General features: G+C 42.6%; 5 protein-coding genes across 10 annotated transcripts; 2 read left to right on the forward strand and 3 right to left on the reverse strand.

Annotated features, from left to right (window-relative positions):
* The first annotated feature begins 84 nt into the window (after positions 1-84).
* Positions 85-1,727, forward strand: LOC108631275 (glyoxylate reductase/hydroxypyruvate reductase). The gene is made up of 4 exons (XM_018035097.2): positions 85-374; positions 506-826; positions 896-1,353; positions 1,456-1,727. The coding sequence occupies exons 1-4, from the start codon at positions 181-183 to the stop codon at positions 1,581-1,583; spliced, it is 1,101 nt and encodes a 366-aa protein (XP_017890586.1). The 5' UTR covers positions 85-180; the 3' UTR covers positions 1,584-1,727.
* Positions 1,665-3,399, reverse strand: LOC108631276 (mitochondrial thiamine pyrophosphate carrier). Of its 3 annotated transcripts, none has more exons than XM_018035100.2 (5): positions 3,234-3,399; positions 2,969-3,130; positions 2,739-2,891; positions 2,415-2,617; positions 1,665-2,340 (listed from the first exon to the last, which is right to left on the reverse strand). In XM_018035100.2, the coding sequence occupies exons 2-5, from the start codon at positions 3,092-3,094 to the stop codon at positions 1,878-1,880; spliced, it is 945 nt and encodes a 314-aa protein (XP_017890589.1). In that variant the 5' UTR covers positions 3,095-3,130; positions 3,234-3,399; the 3' UTR covers positions 1,665-1,877. The 3 variants fall into 3 exon arrangements, with proteins under 3 accessions (XP_017890589.1, XP_017890587.1, XP_017890588.1); XM_018035098.2 differs by having other exon boundaries at positions 2,969-3,154; XM_018035099.2 differs by having other exon boundaries at positions 2,969-3,399.
* A 392-nt stretch (positions 3,400-3,791) lies between these two features.
* On the reverse strand, positions 3,792-4,655 carry LOC108631215 (uncharacterized). Its single transcript, XM_018034966.2, has 2 exons — positions 4,201-4,655; positions 3,792-4,083 (listed from the first exon to the last, which is right to left on the reverse strand). Exons 1-2 carry the CDS (start codon positions 4,636-4,638, stop codon positions 3,841-3,843), a joined length of 681 nt encoding a protein of 226 aa, XP_017890455.1. The 5' UTR covers positions 4,639-4,655; the 3' UTR covers positions 3,792-3,840.
* Positions 4,656-4,742: 87 nt separating this feature from the next.
* LOC108631203 (ATP-dependent RNA helicase p62) lies at positions 4,743-10,833 on the reverse strand. 3 transcript variants are annotated; one of them, XM_018034946.2, is made up of 8 exons: positions 10,753-10,833; positions 10,495-10,595; positions 10,127-10,168; positions 8,851-9,852; positions 8,481-8,659; positions 8,348-8,407; positions 6,037-6,273; positions 4,743-5,953 (listed from the first exon to the last, which is right to left on the reverse strand). In XM_018034946.2, coding segments are annotated over exons 2-8 (1,623 nt in total). In that variant the 5' UTR covers positions 10,497-10,595; positions 10,753-10,833; the 3' UTR covers positions 4,743-5,852. The 3 variants fall into 3 exon arrangements, with proteins under 3 accessions (XP_017890435.1, XP_017890436.1, XP_026674528.1); XM_018034947.2 differs by lacking the exon at positions 10,127-10,168; XM_026818727.1 differs by lacking the exons at positions 4,743-5,953; positions 6,037-6,273 and adding an exon at positions 7,356-7,411.
* A 98-nt stretch (positions 10,834-10,931) lies between these two features.
* LOC108631209 (serine protease snake-like) lies at positions 10,932-13,463 on the forward strand. 2 transcript variants are annotated; one of them, XM_018034956.2, is made up of 7 exons: positions 10,932-11,335; positions 11,424-11,728; positions 11,820-12,068; positions 12,136-12,400; positions 12,477-12,751; positions 12,850-13,013; positions 13,084-13,463. In XM_018034956.2, exons 2-7 carry the CDS (start codon positions 11,620-11,622, stop codon positions 13,252-13,254), a joined length of 1,233 nt encoding a protein of 410 aa, XP_017890445.1. In that variant the 5' UTR covers positions 10,932-11,335; positions 11,424-11,619; the 3' UTR covers positions 13,255-13,463. The 2 variants fall into 2 exon arrangements, with proteins under 2 accessions (XP_017890445.1, XP_017890446.1); XM_018034957.2 differs by having other exon boundaries at positions 11,424-11,707.

Consider the following 13,463-nt stretch of genomic DNA (forward strand, 5'->3'; position numbering starts at 1 on the left):
ACGCTTATCTATTTGAACCTTAATGCTCTAAATAATAAATCACTGGAAAATGTGTACGTATTCGATTAACGAGAATATAACTAAAGGTTATAAGTTCGTCCCAGCGTATTGCAAAAACTTGCACAGAATCTGACAGAAAGTAAGAATTAAAGACATTCATGTCGTCACAGTAAAAAGAGAATGTTGTTATCCAATTTTATTCCCTATACAAAACTGAGTCAAAGGTCACTGCTCGCAATCGCTCTTAAACGTTCGAGACACGTTCGAGATCCAAAGAATTTCGCGTCCAGTTCATCGACAAAAATGAGTCGACCGAGAGTTTTAATCACTCGGCCAGACATTCCACCAGCTGGATTGAATTTATTGAAAGAACAGTGAGTATCTCTTATAAATTCAAGCATGCTCTTCCAAATAAGAATACACGTGCGTACGTGCACTTTCGTCCGCTCACGTTTAAGAGCTTACTCTTGAAAATTCTTTACTCTCTTCTTACTCTCACAATTAGATGCGATATCATTCTATGGGAGAAGCCTGAACCGATTCCCAGATCTGCATTGCTGTCAAAAATAAAGGACGTAGATGCAGTCTACTGTTTATTAACGGATAAAATAGACGAGGAAGTATTGGATTCTGCGGGACCACGATTGAAAGTCGTGGCCTCCATGTCAGTCGGCGTCGACCACTTGAATTTGCCAGCTCTGAAGGCCAGAAACATCAAAGTTGGTTACACGCCTGGCATTCTAACGGATGCAACAGCCGAATTGACCGTAGCATTGTTGTTAGCTACGTCCAGGAGATTGATAGAAGCGAACAGAGCTATTTACAAGTAAGAAAGTAAACGTACGTTTACGACTATTACGAGAGATCGGTGATACTGAAAATGTAATTTGTACAGGGGCGAATGGAAGGCCTGGTCACCTACTTGGATGTGCGGTCCCGGTTTGTCTGGGTCAACGGTGGGAATAGTAGGATTAGGACGAATCGGTACGCAAGTAGGAAAGTGCCTCAAAAGCTTCAACGCTGCGAAAATATTATACACAAGTAGGAGCGTTAAGCAAGAGGCAGCCACGTTCGGAGGAGAGAAAGTAGAGTTCGATGCGCTGCTGCGACAAAGCGACTTCGTGGTCGTTACTACGGCTTTGACCGCGGACACCAGACAAATGTTCAATGAGAACGCATTCAAAAAGATGAAAAACACTGCTGTCTTTATAAACGTCAGTAGAGGAGAAGTCGTCGATCAGAAGGCTTTAATAGACGCTTTGAAAAATGGAACGATTCGAGCTGCTGGTTTAGACGTCATGACTCCTGAGCCTATTCCACTAGACAGCGAGCTACTGCGATTAGATAATTGCGGTGAGTACGACTGACGAATAAATGACGATGATAATAGTCACGATAATAATGACGCAACGAATCGATAGTAATGTTAATAAATTACTCATGTTTTATTGTTAGTTATACTGCCTCATATTGGTAGTGCTGCTATAGAAACGCGAGAGCGTATGTCGATGATTACCGCTGAAAATATTCTGGCAGTCTTGAAGGGAACACCAGCAGAGATGCCCACTCCGCTTCAGTTCTAGTTCAGTCAGAACATCGATCAAAGGGCTACAAACGAATTATTGAAAATGGGACGAATAAGTATGTGAACAGAGTTTCACATGTTTCTTTCAAACGGATTTAGTTTTGTAAACAAATTCTTTGTATAAACGTGATACAACAACTAATGACTGCGTACCAGCCTTCCAGTATTCCATACGTTCGCATATATACGGTATAAAGTTACGTGGATACAGTGATGGTGGTGGTGGTAGTAGTAGTAGTAGGACTAATAGTTAAAAAATAGCTATGATTGCTGTTCGACGATCGACCAGCAATTATTGTTGACGTGATCTCAACGCTTTCAATGCTATCAAGCTTTGCTCGTATACAGTAAAATGTAACGCGCTTGTTGCAGTAGCCTTCAATTGGCTCGGCAGCAAACCTTTAAATAATCCTCTCACTCCTTCCACCTTGACAGTTACTCTTAAACAATCTACGAGCCCAGTGCATTCGAAAAAAGTGCCGAAACCTCTTCTAGCATCTCTGAATCCTTGTATTTGTAATCTTTTTCTACTGAGATCAAAAGGATATATCGCGGTCTTAGCCAGCAAACCGGCTACGCTGCCCGACACCATAGAATTGTAAAAACTGACGTCAGTTTCGTTGCGATATTTTTTGTACGCATCACTGAAAAAGCCGTAAAATGCAAATTGTAAACCGGAATGTGGGATAATTTGCAACAGCGTTGGTAGTAATCCGTTAAAAAACACCTTTGGAGATTCATGTTTCACAATACAACTGGAAAAATAGTTTGTTTTGAGATGACGCGATATTTGAATTGGGCATCCGTCTTCTATCATTTTTCCACTTGCCTGCAGCAATGAGTGATTCCTTTGTACGCTGGGCGAATGGTCGACTGTGCCACTAATCTCGTTCGTATGGTGTCAAAAGGAAACGACACGACTGTACCTACAAACCCGGCACCTGCACCAGCTACAAATTTTGTCGGATACGGCCATTCGTTCGAGAATGCAAAGCGATTAGACGCCTTCATAAATATATTATATGAATAGAACTACAACATTTTAATACAATTTCAGCCGCTGTTAAAATTAATATTATTAGATAATATTTGTTTGAAGACTTTTATGACAAAATGCTACAAGCGAAAAAAGTTTCGTAGCACGCGTGTTCACCTGGCCCATTCCGTATACCACTGACAGTACTTGTGCAGGAATGTGTCCCTTCCACAGAGCAGAAACACCTTCTTCTTTGACTATCGTGTAAAATGCTTGGACCAAAGAACGATATTTACTGACATGATGATCGGCGATCGGTTCAACCTGTAGCTGTAATTATAAAACGTTCTACTCAGCATACAGAATTCATCTAACGATAGACACATCGTTGATAACGGTTCGTTCACCTGAAATCTAATTTTCACAACGTCCAAGGGTTGACAAATACATCTCGTCACAAAACCGCTGATAGCACCTGCCACGGCATGTTCTAAACCGTGACTGCTGCTTTTTGACGAAGAGCTCGTCATCATCTTTTGCGTTTTACATATTAATATTCATTCAAGCCACTTTGATACATGTATAAAAATATGCTGTCGATATCAAAATTGATCAAATGCGATACAATAGTTTATCATGTATAACCTAAATTACTTTCGCTGCTTCCAATACCTGTTCTTCCTACCCAGCCAATCCGTATACCGAAGTCAAAGATACTCAAAGGGCGAACGCACATCATGTTTGCATCATTAGACATTAGACTTGCAACAGTTCGTACGCATATTAATTTCAAACGAGGTTAACTAGACAGAATTTTCCCAAGTCCCGATAGACGGCACTATCGTTGCCGTTGCCTCTCTAAGCTATACTAACGTCACGTGATGTTGAGAAGCGCGTGGCGCCATCTAGCGTAAATGGCTGCAAATACAAACTTTACATTAGGAGAATATAAGTTGTAAGAGGTAGCACTATCTCCGGGTAGTGACGCCATTGGTAGGAGTTTATTGGTAGAAAGTCGCGCATGCGTGAGAAAACCCGGTCCGTATCTCATCACTGGTAAGAGGTAGCACCAACTCCTACCAATGGCGTCACCACCCGGAGATAGTGCTACCTCTTACAACTTATATTCTCCTAATACAAAGTATATATTTCCAGCCATTTGCGCTAGATGGCGCCACGAGCGCCAAGCAATATCACGTGACGTTAGTATAACTTAGAGAGGGACTTGGATATGTGGATACTACAGTGTACTTTATTGTTCAACAAGCACATTTTGCGCTTAATAACGATCATTTTGGAATGTTACTCGCGATGTAATTTTACGATGAATATCTTGCAGAACTTCAGATGCCAGCGAGTAATCATCAAAATTGGAGGCACAGTTTAAATTGTGATAATGATTTACTAACGTTACCAAATCGTAGCCCCAACGACTTTCAAGTACAAATTCCACGTCTCTTTTCGATGGAACATTCGGATTTCCTTTAACGATTACAAGATCCAAGTGTTCAGTAAAATTATCCTGTAACGTATGCATCTTTGGTTACACGTTCATGTACGATTATGTCGTTGTGATTTGATACGCTGTAAATTATCATGTATACAATTAAAGTACTGTATATATAGTGAAAGTTCTCACATGATTCATCGATCGCTGTATAGTGGACAGTTCCGCGTACAATTTACATAAATTCAAAATCATCGTTTTAAACGCGACGGTAGCGTTTTCGAAATTGTCCTCAAGTTTCGTTGACGCGTCATCGTTTAAAACATCATCGTTCATTCTTTTCCAACACCATTTTTCAAAGAATCTTTTCTTCGCGTCACTCTGAAGGTATAAACATTTAACGTTTGTCATTGCCGTTGAATCGATAGCGAACGCATCGTGACACAGTCGAAGTACGTCATCCTCTGTACCCTCGATTAAATGAATTATGAAATCAGTATAAATGAGAAGTAATCCACTGATCGACCGCTTGCCATTATTTTTATCTATCGCGTTATTAAATAATCGTGCAACTTCCATGGTATTCGTTGTTCTTGCAGAAAATATTAGTCTGCACGTGGACGTGCTCATGGCTAAACGTGACAAGATCCTCGTACGTTTGATCGATAATAATTAGCGATACAGTGAGGTCAGCGAGTGTGAATTTGAAAAAGAAAAAAGAAAACAGTAGTGAGTAGTGGCGGAGATTCTTTATTTTAAATTTTGTAACACACTCGGAGTATCGATGCATAAAACATTGTATCTAAACTACAGAAGTAGCGGTACAACACTTTTTTCGATTCCTGATTTACACCGAACTTTTATTCTGCAAATGTGATACATTGATGTGCGACATATTTCTTTTCATCTGTCTTGAACGGCACGAGAGTACATAGAATTCAAAGGACAAGTTACATGCAATCAAACCTACGAGCGAATGCAAAATGTTGAATCCTACTTGTGCGTAAGATCGCACAACTTTATAACGTGTCACTAGACAGAGTTCGTTTTATATTTTTTTATTCGGGTGAATCGAGATACTTATATTTAGTCATGGACATGGAATACGATATTCAAGCAGTCTCTGTGTGTGTGTGTGTGTACTTGTTGGTGGGCGTGTGTGAGTGTTTATGACTTTACAATGTTCAGTATGTTCGACCATTCAATTTTACAGACACGGACAAACAAAAAGTAACTTCGCTGCGCAACCAAGTATATAAAATTGGTCACGGTAGAAAGAAGTGGAATGAATACTGATTTTATTATGTATATAGGTACTTATATCTAACTCCCAACTTCTGAGACGGCCACAGAATTGTCAATTCCAAGGGACTAATTTTGCTACTAAAATTTCCGTTTGACCAAACGAGAAGAATCGTTCGAATCGAAGTTAAACTTAACGGGATTGTCAATTGTCTCCTCATCGAGTATCGTTCATCGATTCTTGCACGACGATTCTTACACATCCCACGAAATAATTTTTACGTTTTATCGTTTATGCCCCGACGAATGAAAAAATTAAAATTTGCCTCGGAATATGTTTAGCTGAAACGGAAATTTACCAAAGATACGCTTCTCGCACGTGGTTTGCTGGATTCTATACTATCGCTAACTAGAACAATAATATCATAAATAAAGATAAAAAAATAACCGAGCACGAGAACCAACGGAAACCGGCACGACAGCCTCGATGGAGATGTTTTCTCCCTGATCGTAGACGAAAAACGTTCGTCTCAAGACAATTTCGGATCTCCACCCAGTTAGTCGTTCAGAAAGTTTGTGATCGGAAGTCGGAGATGATTTAACTACGCGTCGAAGTAATTCGCATTGTCGAATCGTTTATGCTGCGACTTGGGGAAAACATTATCTCGTCTGCGGTAATTTCCTCCTCCGTATCCCCAGCGATCTACAAATTCAGAGAAATAAAGTTCGACAAGGTCGAAAACAAATGATTCTTGTGGGACACACAGACGGTGGTATCGTACTTACTTCTTGACATGTCGTTTCCAGTCTTGTCCGCGAGTTCCATTAACTTTGGATTAATAACTTGTTTGGCTTCCTTAAGTACATTAACCAATCCTTTGGCTTGACGTCCGTTTTGGGGCGTAAAGAACGCATAGCTCGTCCCGGAATTATTTGAACGACCGGTTCTACCGATTCTGTGAATGTAGTCTTCGGACGAAGTCGGGTAATCGAAGTTGATCACGTATTTTACATCGTCGACATCTAAAGAAATACGTCCATTAAAATATGTATGACAGTTTGAAAAAGGATTGAGCACATTTGTCCTCTTAAGCATGGTATGTATGTTTCAACCGATAGAGATATTGATCTCTTGGCAGTATCCATTTAATACCCCAAGGAAACAACAGTTCTAATTGTGTTCGAATTATTTATCACGTTCGTTCGTCCGTTTGTTCTCGTTCGTTCGTTCGTCCGTTCGTCCGTTCGTCCGTTCGTCCGTTCGTCCGTTCGTCCGTTCGTCCGTTCGTCCGTTCGTCCGTTCGTCCGTTCGTCCGTTCGTCCGTTCGTCCGTTCGTCCGTTCGTCCGTTCGTCCGTTCGTCCGTTCGTCCGTTCGTCCGTTCGTCCGTTCGTCCGTTCGTCCGTTCGTCCGTACGTCTCGATTTAATGTCTGCGTTTGCCCGTTAAAGTACAAGTCGAATGCTATTGCAATGTAAAACAAAGTAATACGAAAACTAATTTCTTATCTCCGTATTTTATCTACCGAAATATGCAGCTAACTCTGTGAACATACGCTGCCGTACGATTAGTAAAATGAGCATCGTAAGGTTTCATACCGTTCAACGGTTCGAACCGATGTTCTCGCGTCCAATTATAAGATAGATTAGAAAGTGGAAGAAGATTTTCGGTCGAGCACGTTTGAAACAATGCGTATGAACGTAAGTTAGCTGCATAGCAATTAAATACAAACCCAGTTATCGTTGAATATCACGTTCAGTATGACCGCGTACAACGGAGCAGCCAAGATGTGTGTGCTATTCTTAAACGGACCTTCAACCATTGCGTCCTAAGCATCACCATCGAGTAGCGATAGTAGCAAAATCAATAGATTGTTGTCTCTGATACGGGCTGATCGTTGGCTATGAAGCGTGATGGTTGTACCAAAATGTAAACCATGGTCTTTTATTGTCACGCAGCCAACCAGCGCGCGATAACGGCACCACCCGCGCACCACAATACTACTTGCGTGGTACACAGGCTGAACACAGAGGCACATTAAGTACAAAACATTATGTGCAATACAGAATTGCGCATGTACAATGAGTGAGCCATGTTACTTTTTTTCTTTTTTTTTTCTTAACGATCATCGCACACTCAACACAATTTGTGCACCATGTGCCTCTGAAACAAAGGACAACCAGACTGATTAACATAAATTACAAGATGCCCACACTTATTACTAACGCACTTCCTGTATTCCAATCTTTCTCTCAATTCTTTAACACAAGCACCGAATCTCCTCCCTCCTCGTACACTTCCTCTATCTTCCTTTTCAATGAAATAGATTGCATTAGCCAGATGCTTTCAATTAAATCAACAGAATGATCAACAAAACGGACGATGGCGCGACGTAGCATCCGCCGTAGGAACGTTAGACGCCGAACAGATCTGAACACAATTTCTCGTGAACGGCGAGCAAAAAAAAATGAACAAATAAAGATGTATGATTGAAAAAAGAAGGAAACGTTCTGACCGTCCTCCTGACGTTCTACGCGTACGTATGACTAACGATAAGTGACAAAACCTATCTCGTTCATCGTGTACAGAACCACACTCCGGTGTGCTTGAACAAACGTAAAATGAATGACATGTGTATAACGAGATGTACGTATGAAAACTAATGCCATCTATTAAATATTATCAAGCTCGTGTCAAGTTTGAGACTGTGCACCAACGATATCGTTTAAATCATATTGATCTCAAAGTTGGTTAAAGAATCTTACAGGGTGTGTAAAAGCGTACTTCAAAGTTTTCTTGTTGCGTACGAAAAAGATACTTCTTTAGATCTTACGCTACGGAACGATCAATTATTTGATACTAATGACAATCAAAGAGACAGTGAGGCATCGTCTTCATATAACCAGTCTGTGCTACATCGCCACTTTCCGCGCCCCCTCCCCCCAACGGCCACCGCATTCAAATCGATTTCAGTTGTCCCGAATGATTCTATCCAAAGATCGATCACAATCGTTCGAAATCTACTGTGTGTTTCTCTCGTTTTCTTTTCTTTTTAAAACGAAAAACAATGTACACCGGGCGAACGGTATCGTTACTTACCTAAACCACGTGCAGCAACGTCTGTTGCTACAAGGATCGCGTCTCTGTTCTTCCTAAATTCTGAAAATTCGACAATGACACGTCAGAAACAATGAACGTACAGCATAGAAGACGATCAGTCAAGAGAACGAACCTGCAAGAACATAGTCTCTTTCCAATTGCGACTTGTCGCCGTGTATACATACTGCAGGCCAGCCATAACGACGAATAGTTCGGGTAATACTTTCCACCTTTTTCTTTGTCTCTACAAAAACTATCGTCTTCCCACCCTCTGGATTAATATTACCAATTTCCTGAAGTAGATTTTCCAATCTGAAACGAGTGAACGACGGAATGTTACTTTCGAGCAAACTTGGCCGAAAAAGCTAAACATTGACATATCGCAGCAGTCAGTTCTTCTTAGAGAGCAAAACACAATTATAATCATAGACTATCATGCATCGTTATCATCATAAATATGCATCGCGACAGAATCAAGTTGTTATTCTTATTATGACACGTACTTGGACTGTTTCTCATGTTCCTCGCAAACGTCTACGATCTGCAGAATGTTGTGATTAGCCGACAACGTCAACGACCCAATGTTCAGCTGAGTATAATCCACGAGATATTCTTCCGCGAGGTTTCGAACCTCCTTCGGCCACGTCGCAGACCACATCAGCACTTGTCTGTCGGGTCTGATCTGTTCGATGATCTTTCTGATCTGAGGTTCGAAGCCCATGTCGAGCATCCTGTCCGCTTCGTCCAGCACCAGATACGTGCATCTACGTAAATTGGTCGTACCGCGTTCCAAAAAGTCGATCAGCCGTCCAGGCGTAGCGATACAGATCTCGACTCCTTGTTCCAAATCGCGAGCCTGGCTTCCTTTCGGTGCGCCACCGAAGATACAGGTACTCCTCACATAGCCGAAGTTGTATGTAACTTTTTGGATCTGTTGCGCCAATTCTCTGGTCGGGGCCAGAATCAAAGCGATCGGTCCGTCTCCACGATTCAACGGCTGCTGACTGCTGATGTGGACTATCGCGGGTAAAATGTATCCCAAAGTTTTTCCAGATCCGGTCTGCGCTATCCCCACCATGTTCTGCCCGGACATAGCGATCGGCCATCCTTGAGCTTGAATAGCGGTCGGTTCGCTGAACCCTTGCTTCCGTATGCATTGCATCACGTGATCAGGGAAGTTGCCTTCCTCGAAGTGTTGAATGGGATTAGGAATTTTCTCGCCCTTCAGAGTGATCTGATTTTCTTGCCTAAACACGTCTATCTCTTGCGGGTGACGCGACTGAACGTTCGGGTGCGGTATATAAAAATCTTTCTTGAAGGGTTTCAAATTCTCGAAGCTCCAATTCGGTTTCTTCAAGTTACCGGCAGTACCGTTGATGTTACTCTTGCTATGATTTTGAAACGGTCTACCGGTTCTGTTGGCGTTAGGGTTTCCATATTGAGACGATGGCCTCGGCTTGACACTCCTATAATTTCCACTGCTGTGGTAACTTGCTCCGTACGTCCTGCAAACAGAAAGAAGAGAAACGTACGGGTCAGAAGCGTTGCCTTCGAGCTTTCATCTCGCATGAATGTAGTGAACACCGAGAATCGGCTCCAGACAAAAAGCGTGTGGATTCCGAAGGCATGTTCTCACGTTACTATTCCTCCCACAAGCATTCATGCTCCATCGATATAGAAAATGGAGGCATGCCAAAATGGGAGGCACGACAGAGCGTGAGTTAATCTTTCGTTTCTGTTCTATAATACGTTGTTAAAATGGAACACACAGATACAAACCTAATTTCGAGGGATCCAATAGCTCTCATTACATGGTGCAACCTTTAATAAATCATAACTGCTTTTATAAATGTAGTTATGATCGGATCGAATTCGCGAAACGATGCTCGACGAACGAACAGCAACGCTAAGTGAACGAAATATCGTTACGTAAAACTAAAGTAAAATGCTATGCCGATAAACTTTCGCGAACACGCGACGGTAGAGGGGTGCCGATGACGCACTGCGGACACTGCGGATTTTTGCATGTAATGGCGGATCTTGAAACATCTCGAAGGGAAGTATCGTTCCAACGTATTACGGTAGATCGTACAAAGTAATACTGATTAGAGAGAGAAATAGTAATCGAAAATAAAAATGTTACTCACATATTTGATGTCGGAAAGGGCTTTCGATTCCCAATTAAACTGCCGTTCAAGACGAATAGTCGATACTCGAGTATTAACTGCGTGAGCGGCAGCAACGATTTCTAAAATATTCACCAATATTTACTGAATTTTCTCTACTTACAGTAGTTCGAAGAGAAAGTAGAATGATTTCGAACAAGAATCAGTAATCGATTACGATGGGTAGCATAAAAATGAAAAGAAATCAAGCTACTGCCAACGGACAGGCATCCTACTTACGCTGCCTCCAGGAACGGAAAGAACGATCAAGAACGTTCCTCCACGAACTCGAACATGGCCTCACGTTCTCGGAGGGTGGGGGGTGCGCAGAAACTCCGAAAATAACGTTTCTTACGTTCTGCGCATGTAAAATGTAATTGACCGGGGCAACGTTAGTCAAATAAATGACTCTGTCAAACGATTTTCTCTCTGGTTCTATTTTAACGGTGTAAGGTGTACTACGGTAATTAAAGAGTATTAAATACGACGAGCGTGCGGTGCGAAATGTAAAACGATACGCGAAATAACGACGACGCGTAAATCAGCAATAGTAAGATCCTCGATATGTGTGTATGCATGTGTGTTTGGCGTGTTGTGGTAGTGGTAATAACGGTGACGGTGTCGGCGTCGCCGTCGGATGTAAGAGTTAGACACGCATTTTATGGTGGCACTACTGGCTGGGTCAAATTATTGGCGCGGTTCTTCTCCGATGCTGGAATAAAAGTAGGACGGATAAGATTCTCATGGATCTCGTCATCATCGGCTATTACCACCAGCAAGGACAAGACGAACGAATAAGGAAACGCGATATCTCTACGCATATGTAAATCATACACAGGAAATCAGATACAGTATAGTTCCTCATTACCATTTCTACGTCATTCTAATTATTTTGAAAACGATGGAAATAGATGAAGATCCAACCAGCCGAACCAGTTATAAAAGGAGGAAAAAGTACAGTTGCTCGGCAACACGATCAGTCGCGTACAGGAAAACCATCCGATTCGTCCTCTCTCCTGGTTAGACCCTGGCTGCTGCTGCTATCGAAGATAGAACGGACGGATCGAGGAAGAAACAAGGCTCTGCGGTCGAACATAGAAAAGAGGAATGATGTTGCTGTCGGCATCGATTTTGTCATGGATAACGTTTTTCCTTCTCGTTAAACATCGCACATTCTGCACTGCACAGTACGAGGGTGAGAATCAGAAGCTGTTTGGTACGAGCATTAAATGAATAGACTCGAGAAGTCGGTTGTAAACTGTAAGCTATCACGATGATTTACGTTCTTTTCTTATTTTGATTTTTAGGAGACCGATGCACCGTAGACGGTTCATCTGGTGTCTGTACGCGTTTGGAGAACTGTGATTCGGTTCGGAATGAATTAATGCGGGGAATTATCCCGCGCGAAACGTGTGGATACGATAAATTTCATCCGATTATATGCTGCCCGAACAGTTCAGGAGTCGTGACGGCGAACCTCACGGTCGCGTCTATGGCGAAACCGAGCTTAACGTCTGATCTAACGAGACGACCTGTCGGGGCCAAGGCGAAGGCAAGTACGTATTCCCTTGCGACAGTCACAGATTTCCGTTTGTTATTCGTTATTAATCATCATTGTCGTAGAATGCGAGGAGTATTCGAAATATGTGCCATACGTGACGCATTTTTATGCGTCTCTCAATATAACGGATACCACGGCTCTTTGCAAGGACACGTTTCAGGCGGTGGTCATCGGTGGTTCGCCGGCGAGACAAAAGGAATTCCCGTACATGGCTGCGATCGGGTACGGTAATCTCGAGAACGGAACTATTCACTGGGAATGCGGTGGCACCTTGATCTCAGAAAGATTCGTCGTTACCGCCGCTCATTGTCTTTTCAACTTAAACTGGTGAGCTCGTAACTTGAACTTGTTTCGTATTTTTTATCGATTTTATTGCACGAGCGATAACATTTAACGTTGCCAGGGGCGAAGCGACGTGGATCCGACTGGGTGTCTTAGACCTCGAGAAGACGAACAAGACCGAGACGTACGAACCGCAAGATATTCGTATCATGGAATTGATAAAACATCCCGAGTACAAACGGCCCTCCGAGTATCACGACATCGCGATCCTGAGGTTGGAGAGATCCGCGACGTTCAACGATTGGGTCAGACCCACTTGTCTGCCGTATTCTTTGCCACCGACCGGGAAAGCGGCGCCTACGCCTACCGCGATGGGATGGGGCCAGGTCGAGTGGGGTAAGTTCGGCGATCGACACTGGACGATATTTTTTATCATCATCATCATCATCATCATCATCATCATCATTTCAATTTGCCTGCTCGTCGTACGCCAGGGGGTGACCGATCGAATTATCTGCTGAAAGTGTCGGTCTCGATCAAAGACCATGACGAGTGTAACGCAACCTTCACCGGCGGCATCACGGATGACAAACTCAGATTCGGAATCGTAGACGATTGGCAGCTTTGCGCGGGTGACTTCGGAAAGGACACGTGCCAGGTGAAACTACTTCCCATTTTAAGATCGATGTATTCGAGACTACGTTTAACGAATTTGTCGCTGGTTCCAGGGAGACAGCGGCGGGCCGTTAATCTTCGAGAACAACGATTACGATTGCATGGATACGTTGATCGGTGTTACGAGCTTGGGAAAGTTTTGCGGCGGCATCAGTCCTGGTGTATACACGCGTATTTATCATTACGTTCCCTGGATAGAAGACATCGTTTGGCCGGATCCCTGATCCAAATGATACATATCAAATTACATTTCTATACCGTACATGTACCTTCCTCTATTTTTTACTACCGTCGTTCCGCTGTTTCGGAACGTCGTATGTAGGTTCAAGTATTATGCGACCTAACGTATAAATCGATCCACGGTCATCCAGGCAATTACCCGTGCGTCAGTGTAATAAGGAAAACGCATAATGAATACATACCTTGTCCATGA

This window comes from Ceratina calcarata, unplaced genomic scaffold (assembly GCF_001652005.2).
Source record: "Ceratina calcarata isolate Rehan_Ccalc_2016 unplaced genomic scaffold, ASM165200v1 scaffold86.2, whole genome shotgun sequence".
Lineage (NCBI taxonomy): Eukaryota > Metazoa > Arthropoda > Insecta > Hymenoptera > Apidae > Ceratina > Ceratina calcarata.